This window comes from Hypanus sabinus, chromosome 22, assembly GCF_030144855.1.
Source record: "Hypanus sabinus isolate sHypSab1 chromosome 22, sHypSab1.hap1, whole genome shotgun sequence".
Classification (NCBI taxonomy): Eukaryota; Metazoa; Chordata; class Chondrichthyes; order Myliobatiformes; family Dasyatidae; genus Hypanus; species Hypanus sabinus.
In genome coordinates this window covers 67,967,121-67,983,628 of record NC_082727.1, presented here as the reverse complement: position 1 = coordinate 67,983,628, position 16,508 = coordinate 67,967,121, and the positions used below count along the sequence as shown (strand labels likewise).

The following is a 16,508-nucleotide window of genomic DNA, read 5'->3' as shown; positions in this document are numbered from 1 at the left end:
AAGAACTGTTTTTGGCAATACCCCTTTTAAGAACTGTTTTTAGCAATACCCCTTTTAAGAACTGTATGGGCTGCCGCTCAGCAGCTGTTTTCGGTTACGGTAGTGTTTGTTTACTTTTGGGGGGTTTGTTTTTGGTGTTTAATAAACGTGTTGTTTGTTATAAGAAACCCTTGCTGAACTCATACTTATTGTTGCCTGAATACGTAACAGTCTGAATTGTCGTAACTTCCGGTTCCCCTTTAAACCTTTTTCCCTCTTCCTGATTCATGAGTTTCCTATGCAGTAAGGTTAACCCTTTACATACCATATGGTCCATTCAAATAAAATGGATAATATTATTAACTTTGTCTCAAGGAATACAAATGGTTTGAACCATCTGATTAAATGGAAGAAGATTTTTAAAGTTTTTCATAGATTAGGGTTAGATAATGCTCAGATTATCTTTGCCTAGTAAACTCATGTGAGGAAGGAGGATAATCAGCATTTCTTTTTTAGATTTTGGGAAGGACTGCAATTTCACTCTAATTCACAGGCTAAGGTGAAAGGTGCATCTATTTTTACAGACTCCTCGATTTCATTTGTTCACTGTGAACCAATCTCAGACCCGAATGGTAGATTTCTATTAATTACTGGTTTCCTTTATAACCAAAAAGCTGTTAAGGTTAATATCTATGCATCAAATGCCGACTATCCTGAATTCTTTAAACATCTACTTGCATCTCTTCCTAATTTAAATGAATATATGTTGATAATAGGTGGAGATTTTAACTGTTGCCTGAATTCCTCAATGGACAGGTCTGCGTCCAATCAGGTACCTCCAAACAATTATAACTATTGAAAGCTTCATTGCCAGGAAATATCTGACAGAAAAGGCAGCTAAATGCAGGCATGGCTAATAAATTGAGCTTTGCATATTAAAATTTTTTTTTGTATGGTCCATATGAAGGAGTGATAGTCTAAGGTCCCAAGTTAATCTTGGTTCACTGTGTCTTGGCCACACACACACAAACACTTTGGTGCTCTTGGAATGGAATTTGTGAATCCTCCTGTGACAATATGGATTTCCGCTGGTTTTCCTGGATTCATGCAAAGGTGCACAGCTAATTTTGCATAAGTAAGTGACTAAAGTAAAGAGTGTTCATGGGCATGTGAAGGAGACTACGAGGGATGATTATTAATTTTGTGGCCTAAGGTAGAAGGGGTCAATTTTAGAAAACCTAGCACATTTATTTTTCAACATAGTCCCCTCCTGCATTAACACACTTAGTCCAGCAGTCGTGGAGCATACGGAACTTGGATCTCCAGAAAGTGTCCACTGATGGGTGATTGATAAGTGATTATGCAGTAAGTTTGGTTAATAACTCATCTCCTTCTACCTTAGGCAATGAACTTATCAATCACCCTGATAAGTTAACTTCAAATAATCACTCAAGGAGTTGAACTTGCATGTAACAAGAGCTGTGTAACTCATCTCCTTCTACCTTAGGCCACAAGTTTATCAATCACCCATCTGTGGACACTTTCTGGAGGTCCAAGATCCGTATGCTCCACGACCGCTGGACTCAGTGTGTAAATGTAGGAGGGGACTATGTTGAAAAATAAATGTGCTAGATTTTCTAAAATTGACTTCTTCTACCTTAGGTTATCAATCACCCCTCGTAAGTTGAGGAGAATCGGATTGATGGGATCATTCTGCTGGGAACCAGTATTGATCAAATGAGGTAAAAGGCCTCTGTTTCAGTATTCCCATGGTGTTCTGCATCATATTGTCCACTTTCACAGCCAACTAACACCTGCCATCAATACCCTGGCTGCTTTGATCAGAGTGTTAAGAGTCAGCAAACTAATAGTACACACCTTAAAAATAAGCAAAACTATCTTTGATTTTGCCTGTCATTCTGCTCAAAAGTTAAAATGTAGCCCCAAGTGTCCAAAAAGGAAGCCAATTATTTATTTAATGTTTTGCTTTGGTTAGATTGCACTCAGAATAACATGCACAGTACTGGTTGCACTCTATAGGAAGGATGTAGTTGTATTGGATAGAGCGCAGAAGATATTCACTAGAATGTTCATTGGATTGAAAGACCAACTTATGGGGAGAGATTGGATATGCTGTGTTTGTTTACCCTGGGGTGAAGGAGACTGAGGGTGACCTGATAGAGGTTTATTAAATGACGAGGCATAGGCAGGATAGATAGAATCTCTTCCCCATGGTAGGGGAAAAAGAAGGCAGCATAGATTTAAGTTGAAAGAAAGGATTTTAAAAGCAATTTGAGGGTCAAGTTTTCATTACATTGAGTAGTTGATATCTGCAACTTGCTGCCAGAGGAGGTGGTGGAATCAGATACAATAACCACATTAAAGAGACATTTAGACAGGCACTTAAATAGGATACTGTCCTAATGCAGGCAAATAAAATTTGTGTTTGATTGGGCAAAAAGGTCAGTGAGGATGTGATAGGCCGTGGGGCTCATTTCTGTGCTGTACAATTTCATAACTTTATTTAAGACTGAGAAATCTATTCCATATACATTTTCTCACAATATCAAAATAGTTATTTGCCCTTTCTCATCTCCTCAAATTCCTGCAAAACAATACAAAGCGCCCAAAGCATTGTTGAGGATCCCCACCAGCCATCCCACAATCTCTCTGACTCACTACTGTCACAAAGGAGGTACAGAAGGATCAGCACTAGGACTGCCAAATGGGTTAACAGCTTCTTCCCCCAGGATGTGAGACTAATGAATACCCTGCCAGCACTGAGGTCTCATCAATAGGACAGTGAGCTGTTTACTGTTTGCCTGTGCTGCACACTACATGCATTTTGAATCATATTTTATTAACAGCTGTGGTAATATTTTGTTTTATGTGCTATGTGTGATATACATTCGTCCAGAGGAATTATTTGTTTGGTTGTGTGGTTATTATCACCTGACTGTACATATACTGTGTATATGTACAGTCAGGTGATAATAAACTTTAACTGGAACAACTGCAATCTACAGTCACTTAATCTTTCTGACAGTGATAATGTCACAGTTCATTTTCTATACAGTTACACAGCACACATACATTAGCTTGATCCTCTCCATACAGTTACAAGCCCTTGTCACTGAAGAAGAGATGGGGGTTTGTGTCGGATGAATCACAAAAACTATATGAATAACTTGAGCATGGAGCAGAACTCGGGTCATGTATCAGAGGACTATATTCTGTGATGCTTAGTTGTGCGTGTAATCTTTACCTGTTTTATTCCAAGGAGCAGATAATAATTTATTAATCTCAGATTTCATTACAATTGCATTATTTAACTGAGGAAAATGTTCTTATCCTTCCTGATCCTGGGAGACGGGTTATTTTCATGTACCTCTCACAATTTATTTTCCAGCAATGTGACATATAAACAGATGCATCATTAAAAAGATTAATCCTCTTCACTGTAATATGGCACAAATCACAAATCATAGATTGACTTGGTCATAGAGTCATAAGGGAAAAAAATGGTAATTGCCAATTAACATGAAGAGTATAAACAAATTAGTAAAAGGATATTGATGTTACCAATGACAAAGGTGAAATAAACACAATGAAAAATGTACTAGTACTGGTCAAGGTATCCAGCATAGGCACCAAACCCTTGAAGAAACTAAGGGAAAAAATGTCATGGAACTGCTGGAGTCCACATATTCTACTCTGCACAAGACCCAAAGTATGGTGCACATCAGAAAGGCTTTCCACTAATTAAAGATATTTCTTCTGTGTGATTAGTTCTCAGGGAAAGTTGAGACAGCGTTGGGAGGATGTGGATTCCAGTTAGTTTGGTGAGTGGAGATCATGCTCATGATGGTGTTGGGGGTGCAAGAGAGTGCTGATATGATGGTAAGCTTTTAATTTCTTATAATCTTTGTAGGCTTCAGAAGAAATATCTCTTACTTCTCAAAGTGGAAAGTGCCCAGATTTTTAACAGAAATATTTTCATTGGAAAGCAATGGCTATACAAGAATTCATCTTATAGTACGTAGAAGCCAGAAGTGAAATGACTAGTGCAGGTTCAGTTTCAGTCACCTATTTAGCTGTCAGCTTGGCTAGTACCTCTTGGTCCACAATATGAAAGCTGGCCCAATGGAAAAAACAAGTCAGATCTGCAACATCTGCTCAGCAGCTGCCAAGTGATACAAGAAGCTCTCAGTTGGTGGTGGGAAATGCCGCTCCTTCAGGATTTCCAGAGTTATCTTGGATTTTCCGTCCTCATCTGGTCTAAGAGATGCTAAAATGGTCAATATCTCCTTTGTTTTCTGTGAAATGTCCTGGATGAGAGATTGGATTTGAAATCATCATCAACATTAAAAAATCTATTCGTCATTATTTCTTTATTTCATTATCTTTAGTTCCACATTAGCTACTGAAGTGTAGTTGGGCATTCAGACCAACAGTATTTGAGGCACTTGTGATAATTATTGGTTATGAGGGCAGGTAGTAAAGTACATTTCTGTCCCAGAATGAGCTTGATCTTATTGAATAGTGGAATATGCTATTGAATGAAGTCATTCAGAAAAACATGGTTTAGTTCTCAAACAGTGCTGATGTAGCTGATTGGGGCATGTCAGTGTTTGGGCACTACAGCGCACAGTGAGGACTGCCGAGCGCATCATTGGAGCCTCCCTGCCCTCTATTGTGGACCTGTACTCTTCCAGGTTGAAGAAGAGGGCGGGGAACATCATAAAGGATTCCTTCCATCCTGCGCACGGACTGTTTGAACTGCTTCCATCTGGTAGGCGCTTCAGATCCCTCCAGACTAAGACTAATAGGCACTGGAGAAGTTTTTTCCCTACTGCGGTCACTTTGCTGAACAGTTAACTGCCGGTTAACTGTCGGCTAACTATTAGTTGAATTGCACTACTTGTATGTATAATCTATATTTTCATTTATATTTATCATTATTATTGTTATGAGCAGGGATCAACATCTGCCGGAAGTAAATTCCTTGTATGTGTACAGGTACTTGGCGATTAAAGTCTGATTCTGATTCTGAAATGTGGCAAAGCAAGACACCAAAGCTATCTGCTCATGACCTCATAGTCAGCAAGCCCTCCTCAAAGTGTTGATATGTCAATGTGACTTAAAGTATTGACTGTGCTGCCACATGTACTGGAATGGCCCAGCAATACTAGCCACTAAGATCCATGATTTTGAGAAGCAGTTGTTATGACCTTGCACTTATTGTTATCTGCACCACAGTTTCTCTGTAGCTGTTGCAACTAATTCTGTATTCTGTTGTTGTTTTCCCCCTTCTACTACCACAATGCACTATGTAATGATCTAATCTGCTGGAACAGTATACAAGACAAATTTTTCACTATCACAGTATATGAAATCAACCAATTCCAATTAAAAGGAAGATACTGAGAGACAGAGTCCAGAAAGATGGGATATAATATTAGGAAAAGTAAGCTGCCATTCAGCACATGTAAATCTTTGGCTACTGTGTCCCACAGAGCTGTGGAAGTCCAGGCTCTGTGTCCATTCCTGGCTGTGACAACCAGTACTTGAGGTACCTAAGAGAATCAAGGATTATGGGATCAGGCAGCAAAGTGCACTTTAGCCACAGAATGAGTTACAAACATGCTTGAGGGGTTACATAGCCTTCTCCAACTTCTTGTTATCTTATATTCTGAACATATTTGAGAGAAACATAAGAACATAAGAAATAGGAGCAGAAGTAGGCCCATCGAGCCTGCCCTGGCATTCAATAAAATCATGACTGATCTGTCCGTAAACTCAGCTCCACCTACCTGCTTTTTCCCCATAACCCTTAATTCCATTATTATGTAAAAGCCTATCTAACAGTTTCTTCAATATATTTAGTGAAGAAGCCTCAACTGCTTCCCTGGACAGAGAATTCCGCAGATTCACCACCCTCTGGGAAAAACAGTTTCTCCTCATCTCCGTCCTAAATCTTCTCCCCTGAATCTTGAAGGAGTGATCCCTAGTTCTCATCTCACTTACCAATGGAAACAACTTGAACTCCAGGCCGGGTCTTCACATGCTGCGATTGTGTCTCCCGTCTCCCCTTCCCCCACCACCACTCTGCAATCCCCTCTCCCTCAGATCCCATTGTCAGCTCTTGGGCCCTCAGAGGCTCCATCTTCCTCTCACCCCAACCCTTCCCTCTCCACTGACACTACCAGCCTCCCTCCCACCTCTGATCCCATCTCTCATCCGTGCCGGGTCTTTACCATTCCCTCCGACCTTCAACTCTCTGAGGCAGAGCGCTCTGTCCTCAGTAAGGGCCTCACCTTTGTCCCCCTTCGCCCACACCTCAGTGAGTTCTGCATATGCCATGACGCTGAACTCTTCTTCCACCAGCTCCGTCTCCAAGCTTACTTCTTTGACAAGGACTCTCCTACCCCCACCAATGACCCCTTATCCCATCTTCAACCCTTCCCCTCTTCATGGATACCCTGGTCTGGTCTTTTGCCTGCTCTGGATCTCTTTATTGCTAATTGCCGACGGGACATCAACTTGACTTCACCACACCGTGTTCCAATTCCAACCTCACTCCTTCCGAACGCTCTGCTCTCCGCTCCCTCCGTACCAATCCCAACCTCACTATAAAACCCGCTGATAAGGGGGGAGCTGTTGTAGTCTGGCGTACTGACCTCTACCTGGCTGAGGCACAGCAACAACTCTCTGATACCTCCTCTTATTTACCCCTTGATCATGACCCCACTAAGGAGCACCAGGCCACTGTCTCCTATACAATCACCAACCTTATCAACTCTGGGGATTTCCCATCCACTGCCACCAACCTCATAGTTCCCACACCCCGTACTTCCCGTTTCTACCTCCTACCCAAGATCCACAAACCTGTCTATCCAGGTAGACCTATTGACTCAGCTTGCTGCTGCCCCACCGAACTCATTTCTACATACCTTGGCACTGTCTTATCCCCCCTTGTTCAATCCCTTCCCACCTATGTTCGTGACATTTCTCATGCTTTGAATTTTTTCAATGATTTTAAGTTTCCTGGTCCCCACCGCCTTATTTTCACCATGGATGTCCAGTCCCTATATAACTCCATCCCCCACCAGGAAGGTCTCAAAGCTCTCCGCTTCTTTTTGAATTCCAGATTTAACCAATTCCCCTCTACCACCACTCTCCTCCGTCTAGCGGAATTAGTTCTTACTCTCAATAATTTCTCCTTTGGCTCCTCCCACTTCCTTCAAACCAAAGGTGTAGCCATGGGCACCCGCATGAGTCCCAGTTATGCCTGCCTTTTTGTTGGCTTTGTGGAACAGTCCATGTTCCAAGTCTATATGGGTTTCTGTCCTCCTCTTTTCCTTTGCTACATCGATGACTGAATTGGCGCTGCCTCCTGCACACATGCTGAGCTCGTTGACTTCATTAACTTTGCCTCCAACTTTCACCCTGCCCTCAAATTTGCCTGGTCCATTTCTGACACCTCCCTCCCCTTTTTTGATCTTTCTGTCTCAATTTCTGGAGACGGCTTATCTACTGATATCTACTATAAGCCTACAGACTCTCACAGCTACCTGAACTATTCCTCTTCCCACCCTGTCTTCTGCAAAAATGCTATCCCCTTCTCACAATTCCTCTGTCTCCGCCACATCTGCTCTCAGGATGAGGCTTTTCATTCCAGGACGAAGGAGATGTCTTCCTTTTTTAAACAAAGGGGCTTCCCTTCTTCCACCATCAAAACTCTGCTCTCAAACGCATCTCTCCCATTTCCCACACATCTGCTCTCACCCCATCCGCTCACCACCCTACTCGGGATAAGGTTCCCCTTGTCCTCATCTACCAGCCCACCAGCGTCCAGGTCCAACGTATAATTCTCCTTAACTTCCGCCACCTCCAACGGGATCCCACTACCAAGCACATCTTTCCTTTCCCCACTCTTTTTGCAGGGATCACTCCCTACGCGACTCCCTTGTCCATTCATCCCTCCCCATCCCTTCCCACCAATCTCCCTCCTGGCACTTACCCTTGTAAATGGAACAAGTGCTACACCTGCCCTTACACTTCCTCCTTCACCACCATTCAGGGCCCCAGACAGTCCTTCCAGGTGAGGCGACACTTCACCTGTGAGTTGGCTGGTGTGGTATACTGTGTCCGGTGCTCCCGGTGTGGCCTTTTATATATTGGTGAGACCTGATGTAAACTGGGAGACTGTTTCACTGAACACCTACGCTCTGTCCGCCAGAGAAAGCAGGATCTCCCAGTTGCCACACATTTTAATTCCACATTCCATTCCAATTCTGATATGTCTATCCATGGCCTCCTCTACTGTCGAGATGAAGCCACACTCAGGTTGGAGGAACAACACCTTATATACTGGCTGGGTAGCCTCCAACCTGATGGTATGAACATTGACTTCTCTAACTTCCGTTAATGCCCCTCCTCCCCTTCTTACCCCATCCCTGATATATTTAGCCCCCCCTTATTTATTTCTCGCTCTCTCTCTGCCCATCACTCTGCCTGTTCTCCATCTCCCTTTGGTGCTCCCCTCCCCCTTTCTTTCTCCCTAGGCCTCCTGTCCCACGATCCTTTCCCTTCTCTAGCTCTGTATCCCTTTTGCCAATCACCTTTCCGGCTCTCAGCTTCACCCCACCCACTCCGGTCTTCTCCTATCATTTTGCATTTACCCCTCCCCCTCCTACTTTCAAATCTCTTACTATCTTTCCATTCGGTTAGCCCTGACGAAGGGTCTCAGCCCGAAATGTCGATAGTGCTTCTCCTTATAGATGCTGCCCGGCCTGCTGTGTTCCACTAGCATTTTGTGTGTGTTGCTTTAATGGAAACAACTTTCCTACTTCTATCTTATCTATCCATTTCAAAATTTTGTGTTTCTATAAGATCCCCTCTCATTCTTCTGAACTCCAGAGAATACAGTCCCAGGCAACTCAATCTCTCCTCACAGGCTAATCCCTTCATCCCTGGAACCTCCTCTGCACCGCCTCCAAAGCCAGTATATCCTTCCTCAAGTATGGAGACCAGAACTGTACACAGTACTCCTGGTGCAGCCTCGCCAGTACCCTGTATAGTTGCAGCTTGACCTCCCTGCTCTTGAATTCAATTCCTCTAGCAATGAAGGCCAACATTGCATTTGACTTCTTGATAACCTGTTGTACCTGCAAACCAACTTTTTGCGAGTCATGCACAAGCACTCCCAAGTCCCTCTGTACAACAGTATGCTGCAATCTCTCACCACTTAAATAATAATCTGCTCTTCTATTATTCCTTTCAAAGTGGATGATCTCGCATTTACCAACATTGTATTCCATCTGCCAGACCTTGGCCCACTCACTTAACCTATCTATATCCCTAAGCAGATTCTCCGCATCCTCTGTACAATTTGTTTTTCCACTCTGTTTAGTATCATCAGCAAATTTTGCTATGCTACACTCAGTCCCCTCTTCCAAATCATCAATGTAAATTGTAAACAGCTGCGGGCCCAGCACTGACCCCTGTGGTGCCCCACTCACCACAGACTGCCAACCGGAGAAACACCCATTTAGACCAACTCTCTGCCTTCTATCGGTTAACCAATGCACTATCCATGCCAATACACTTCCTCTGACTCCATATCTTATTTATAAGTCTCTTGTGTGGCACCTTATCGAACGGCTTCTGGAAATCCAAGTATACGACATCCACCTGTGTCCCTCTATCCACTACACTCATTATGTCCTCAAAGAACTCCAGTACGTTTGTCAATCCATGCTGCATCTGTCTAATGGAACCACTCACTTCGAAATGTTTTGCTATTTCTTCCTTAATGACAGCTTCAAGCATTTTCCCGACTACAGATGTTAAGCTAACTGGTCTATAGTTGCCCATCTTTTGCCTACATCCTTTTTAAAAAAAAATGGCGTGACATTCACTGTCTTCCAATCCGCTGGGACCTGCCCAGAGATATACAGAGTTTTGATAATTGATTACCAACGTGTCTACTATAACTGCCGCCAATTCCTTCAGCAGCCTGAGATGCATCCCATCAGGACCAGGGGACTTATCTACCTTCAGGTCCTCTAGTTTGCTCATCACTATCTCTTTAGTGACAGTGATTTTATCGAGGTCCTCCCCTCCCATTTCATCCATAACATCCTTCTTTGGCATATTAGATGTGTCCTCCACTGTGAAGACCGAGACAAAATTATCGTTCAAAGCCTCAGCCATTTCCTTATCACTCAATATCAATTCCTCCTTATCATCTTCCAAGGGACCTACACTGACTTTAGCCACCCTCTTCTGCTTTATATTTTTATAAAAACTTTTGCTATCTGTTTTTATATTTTGTGCTAATTTACTTTCATACTCTATCTTCCTTTTCCTTATTTCTTGTTTAGTTATTCTCTGTTGCGTTTTAAAGTTCCCAATCCGCTAGTCTCCCACTACTCTTTGCGACTTTGTACACGAGCTTTTAATTTGACACTTAGTTATCCAAGGCTGGCTGTCCGCACACTTACTGTTTTAGAAACATAGACACATAGAAAACCTACAGCACAATACAGGCCCTTCTGCCCACAAAGTTGTGCCAAACATATCCCTACCTTAGAAATTACTAGGCTTACCTATGGCCCTCTATTTTACTAAGCTCCATGTACCTATCCAAAAGCCTCTTAAAAGACCCCATCACATCTGCCTCCACCACCATTGCCGGCAGCCACTCTTTCCAAGAGGATTCCTGATCACAAGATCGTTAATCTTACCTCTCTCATTGCACAGGACTAGATCTAAGATAGTATTTTCCCTTGTAGGTTCACTAACATGCTGCTCAAGAAAGCCATAACATAAGACATAACATCCACCTAAGAATCAATGCTGATGGAGAGAAGTGAGTGCATGCAAGGAATAATGCTCCAAACTGGAACAAACTCATTGGATTTAACATTTCCCATAGCCCGAGTATGTAGAAAATTAAAGAATGAAATGGCTATAAGGACATATCAACCATCTATTGCTGAATGATACAATCGTCGTAGACTCACATTAGCTCTGCCAAGAATGAATAACAACAAACAATCACCTTAATCACTCGACCATCTGATTTGTCTGGGTCACCAGCTGACTGGACAATAAGTTGACCTATATCCTTGTGCAGTTTACCCATTGCCATTGTTTCTGTGAGAAAAAAAAGCAAAATAGCTTCATGTATAAAATATTATTAATAACATTAATATGTTGTATCTTGCATTAGAGTTTTCACAGTGAGCAAAGCAATTGATAACATGATTATTGCCATCTAAACATGACACTGAAATTTTATGGGATGTGCATGACATGCAAGGGCACACCATACATAATTCTTATACAGTTCAAGTATTGTATTGTGTATTGTGCTGTAGGTTTTCTATGTTTCTATGTCTAACTCCAAATTTACTGTCATTCAACAGTATACATGTATACTGCCAAACAAAACAACCTTCCTCTGAAGGTGCACAACACTGTACAGTACATATAACTCACACACAATAGGTAAAGTAATATTACCCCAATAAATTAACAAATAAAATACATTCCAGAAGGTTGACATTTAACATAAGGTGCATTTATGACACAAGATAAAAAGTACAGTTGGCCCTACTTATCCGCGGGGGATTGGTTCTGAGACTCCCTGCAGATACTCGTCCCTTATTTAACCTGGCTTAGTGCAGTGGTCTTTAGGACCCAGTGGAACCCTGGACATTATTAAACCTGTCTCAGTGCGGTGGACGTTAGGACCCGGCAGCGGAGCTCTGAATCCGCAGTGTTTCTGTTCACAAAAATAATCAGGATCACGATTGAAAATAAGGTGGAAGTAATAAAGTGATTGAAAAGAGGTGAAACGTCATCGGTCATTGGAAAAGCATTAGGCTACAGTTGGTCAACAATCAGAACAATTTTAATGGAGCATTTGAAAGGCCCTGCTCCGATGAAAGCTACAATTATTACTAAGCAACGCAGTGGTTTAATTATTGAAATACGCATGTTTCTTAAGTGTTTTATATGCTTAAGGTAAAATATGTACTATATACTAAGAAAAACGTTTGACTAACTGACACTAGATAATACCGGATGTATGTGCTCCGACTTCAAATCCGACTTAAAGACGGATTCAGGAATGGAACTCATTCATAACCTGGGGACTGCCTGTACTTTTAAGTCATTTCTAGATTACTTATAATACCTAATACAATATAAATGCTGTGTAAATAGTTGTTATATTGTATTGTTTAGGGAATAATGACAAGAAAAAAGTCTGTACATGCTCAAACAACGAGTGCTGGAGAGAGAACTTCCTGGTTTTCCCAATCCATGGTTGGTTGAATCCGTGCATGAGGAATCCGCAGATAAGGAGGGCCGACTGTAAACAGTATAACACAAATGATGCATCAAGTGATGAGATCTAGGTGGTGACATGGAATTCAGTAGTCTTAGGCTGGTGAAAGAAGCTGTTTTCCATCCTAACAGTTCTTGTCCTTGAGAAATATATTGGAATTCTTTGAAAAAGTAACAAGCAGAAGAGACAATGGAGAGTCAGTTGATGTTGTGTACTTGTATGTTCAGAAGAGTTGGACAAGGTGCTACACATGAGGCTGCTTAACAAGCTACGAGCCCATGGTATTACAGGAAAGATTCTAGTATGGATAAAGGAGTGGCTGATCATTAGGAGGCAAATGTTGGAAATAAAGGTAGCATTTTCTGACTGGCTGCCAGTGACTAATAGTGTTCCAAAGGGGTTTGTGGATTCTTTTTACATTATTTGATAAACCTACAAGAGGAGAGACTGTACTTGACTTGGTATTGGTGGTGGTGTCTGAAAAGAGGATGCTGTCCAAGTTGCATGCCATCTTGGACAATGTCACCCATCCATTCTATAATGTACTGGTCAGGCACAGGAGTACATTCAGCCAGAGACTCATTCCACCAAGATGTAACACTGAGCGTCATAGGAAGTCAGTCCTGCCTGTGGCCATCAAACTTTACAACTCCTCCCTCGGAGTGTCAGATACCCTGAGCCAATAGGCTGGTCCTGGACTTATTTCCACTTGGCATGATTAACTTAATATTATTTAATTATTTATGGTTTTATATTGTTATATTTCTATACTATTCTTGGTTGGTGCGGCTGTAATGAAACCCAGTTTCCCTTGGGATCAATAAAGTATGTCTGTCTGTCTATTGGGAAATGAACCTGGGCAGGTGTCAGATCTCTCACAGACTTGGATGGCTCAGGGACAGGAATGGTTACTTCAAGGGCTGAGTTTTAGATGTTTGAGAAAGGACAGGGAGGGAGGTGAAAGAGGTGGGGGCGTGGCACTGTTGATCAGAGATAGTGTCATGGCTGCAGAAAAGGTGGACGTCATGGAGGGATTGTCTATGGAGTCTCTGTGGGTGGAGATTAGGAACAGGAAGGGGTCAATAACTTTACTGGGTGTTTTTTATAGGCTGCCCATTAGTAACAGGGATATTGAGGAGCTGATAGGGAAATGGATCCTGGAAAGGTGTAATAATAACAGTTGTCGTGATGGGAGATTTTAATTTCCCAAATATAGATTGGCATCTCCTTAGAGCAAGAGGTTTAGATGGGTGGAGTTAGTTAGGTGTGTTCAGGAAGGTTTCTTGACACAATATGTATAAACCTCATTTCCAGAAAAGTTGGGATATTTTCCAAAATGCAATAAAACCAAAAATCTGTGATAAGTTAATTCACATGAACCTTTATTTAACTGACAAAAGTACAAAGAAAAGATTTTCAATAGTTTTACTGACCAACTTAATTGTATTTTGTAAATATACACAAATTTAGAATTTGATGGCTGCAACTCACTCAACAAAAGTTGGGACACAGTTAAAATAAGATTGAAAAGTCCACAGAATATTCAAGTAACACTGGTTTGGAAGACTCCACATTAAGCAGGCTAATTGGTAGCAGGTGAGGTATCATGACTGGGTATAAAAGTAGCGTCCATCAAAGGCTCAGTCTTTGCAAGCAAGGATGGGTCGTGGCTCACCCTTTTGTGCTAAAATTCGTGAGAGAATTGTTAGTCAGTTCAAAAGGAACATTTCTCAACGCAAGATTGCCGAGAATTTAGTTCTTTCAACATCTACAGTACATAGTATTGTGAAAAGATTCAGAAAATTCAGAGACATCTCAGTGCATAAAGGTCAAGGTCACAAACCACTGTTGAATGCGCATGATCTTCGAGCCCTCAGGCGGCACTGCCTAAGAAACCATCATGCTACTGTGACAATTATAGCCTCCTGGGCTCGGGAGTACTTTGGAAAACCATTGTCACTTAACACAGTCTGTTGCTGCATCCAGAAATACAACTTGAAACTGTATTACACAAGGAGGAAGCCATACATCAACTCTATGCAGAAATGCTGGCGAGTTCTCTGGGCCTGAGCTCATCTCAGAAGGACCGAAAGACTGTGGAACCATGTGCTGTGGTCAGATGAGTCCACATTTTAGCTGGTTTTTGGAAAAAAACGGGTGTTGAGTTCTCTGTGCCAAAGATGAAAATGACCATCCTGATCGTTATCAGCGAAAGGTGCAAAAGCCAGCATCTGTGATGGTTTGGGGGTGCATCAGTGCCCACGGCATGGGTGAGTTGCATGTATGTGAAGGTACCATTGACTCTGAGGCGTATATTAGGATTTTAGAGAGACATATGTTGCCATCAAGGCGACGTCTCTTCCCGGGACGTCCATGCTTATTTCAGCAGGACAATGCCAGACCACATTCTACATGGGCTACAACATTGTGGCTTTGTAGACACAGAAGGCGTGTGCTTGACTGGCCTGCTGATCTATCTCCTATTGAAAATGTATGGCGCATCACAAAGACGAGAATCAAACAACGGAGACCAGGGACTGTTGAGCAGCTGAAGTCTTATATCAAGCAAGCATGGACAAAATTTCCAATTGCAAATCTACTACAACTACTATCCTCAGTTCCAAAATGATTAAAAAGTGTTATTAAAAGGAAAGGTGATATAACACAATGGTAAACATGCCTCTGTCTCAACTTTTGTTGAGTGTGTTGCAGCCACCAAATTCTAAATTTGTGTTTATTTACAAAATACAATTAAGTTGGTTAGTAAAACTATAGAAAATTTTTTCTTTGTACTTTTGTCAGTTAAATAAAGGTTCACGTGAATTAACATATCACAGATTTTTGTTTTTATTGCACTTTGGAAAATACCCCAACTTTTCTGGAAATGGGGTTTGTAGATAATCCTACAAGAGGAGAGGCTGTACTTGATTTGGTATTGGGAAATGAACCTGGTCAGGAGTCAGATCTCTCAGTGAGAGAGCATTTTGGAGATCGTGATCATAATTCTATCTCCCTTACAACAGCATTGGAGAGTAATAGGAATAGACAAGTTAGAAAAGCGTTTAATTGGAGTAAAGGGAATTATGAGGCTATCAGGCAGGAAATTGGAAGCTTAAATTGGGAACAGATGTTCTCAGGGAAAAGTACGGAAGAAATGTGGCAAATATTCAGGGGATATTTGTGTGGAGTTCAGCATAGGTATGTTCCAATGAGACAAGGAAGTTATGGGAAGGTACAGGAACCGTGGTGTACAAAGGCTGTAACAAATCTAGTCAAGAAGAAAAGAAAAGCTTACAAAAGGTTTAGAGAGCTAGGTAATGCTAGAGATCCAGAAGATTATAAGGCTAACAGGAAGGAGCTTAAGAAGGAAATTAGGAGAGCCAGAAGAGGCCATGAGAAGGCCTTGGCAGGCAGAATTAAGGAAACCCCCAAGGCATTCTACAAGTATGTGAAGAGCAAGAGGATAAGACGTGACGGAATAGAACCTCAAGGGTGACAGTGGGTAAGTGTGTATGGAACCGGAGGAAATAGCAGAGGTACTTAATGGATACTTTACTTCAGTATTCACTATGGAAAAGGATCTTGATGATTTTAGTGATGTCTTGCTGCGGACTGAAAAGCTTGAGCATGTAGATATTAAGAAAGAGGATGTGCTGGAGCTTTTGGAAAGCATCAAGTTGGATAAGTCACCGGGACCACATGAGATGTACCCCAGGCTACTGTGGGAGGTGAGGGAGGAGATTGCTGAGCCCCTGATAATGATCTTTGAATCATCAATGGGGACAGGAGAGGTTCTGGAGGATTGAAGGGTTGCAAATGTTGTTCCTTTATTCAAGAAAGGGAGTAGAGATAGCCCAGGAAATTATAGACCAAGGAGTCTTACTTCAGTGGTTGGTAAGTTGATGGAGAAGATCCTGAGAGGCGGGAAGTTATGAACATTTAGAGAGGTATAATATGATTAGGAATAGTCAGCATGGCTTTGTCAAGGGCAGGTCGTGTCTTACGTGCCTGATAGAATTTTTTGAGGTATGTTCCAAGTGACTAAACACATTGATGAAGGAAGAGCAGTAGATGTAGTGTATATGGATTTTAGCAGGGCATTTTATAAGATACCCCATGCAAAGCTTATTGAGAAAGTAAGGAGGCATGGGATCCAAGGGGACATTGC

The 16,508-nt window shown here is 41.9% G+C and overlaps 1 protein-coding gene across 5 annotated transcripts in view; it reads right to left on the bottom strand.

The window, feature by feature from the left end:
• Positions 1–1,660: 1,660 nt before the first annotated feature.
• dennd10 (DENN domain containing 10) overlaps positions 1,661–16,508 on the bottom strand; it is a 76,668-nt gene continuing 61,820 nt past the window's right edge. For 3 of the 5 annotated variants that reach the window (XM_059947983.1, XM_059947982.1, XM_059947981.1), the window contains exons 9-10: positions 11,048–11,142; positions 1,665–4,307 (exon numbers count right to left, since the gene is read on the bottom strand). In XM_059947983.1, coding sequence (XP_059803966.1) covers positions 4,137–4,307; positions 11,048–11,142 — 266 coding nt within the window. In that variant the 3' untranslated portion in view covers positions 1,665–4,136. Of the gene's footprint in view, positions 4,308–11,047; positions 11,143–16,508 lie in introns of all 5 variants that reach the window. The other 2 variants (XM_059947984.1, XM_059947985.1) reach the window with 2 other exon arrangements.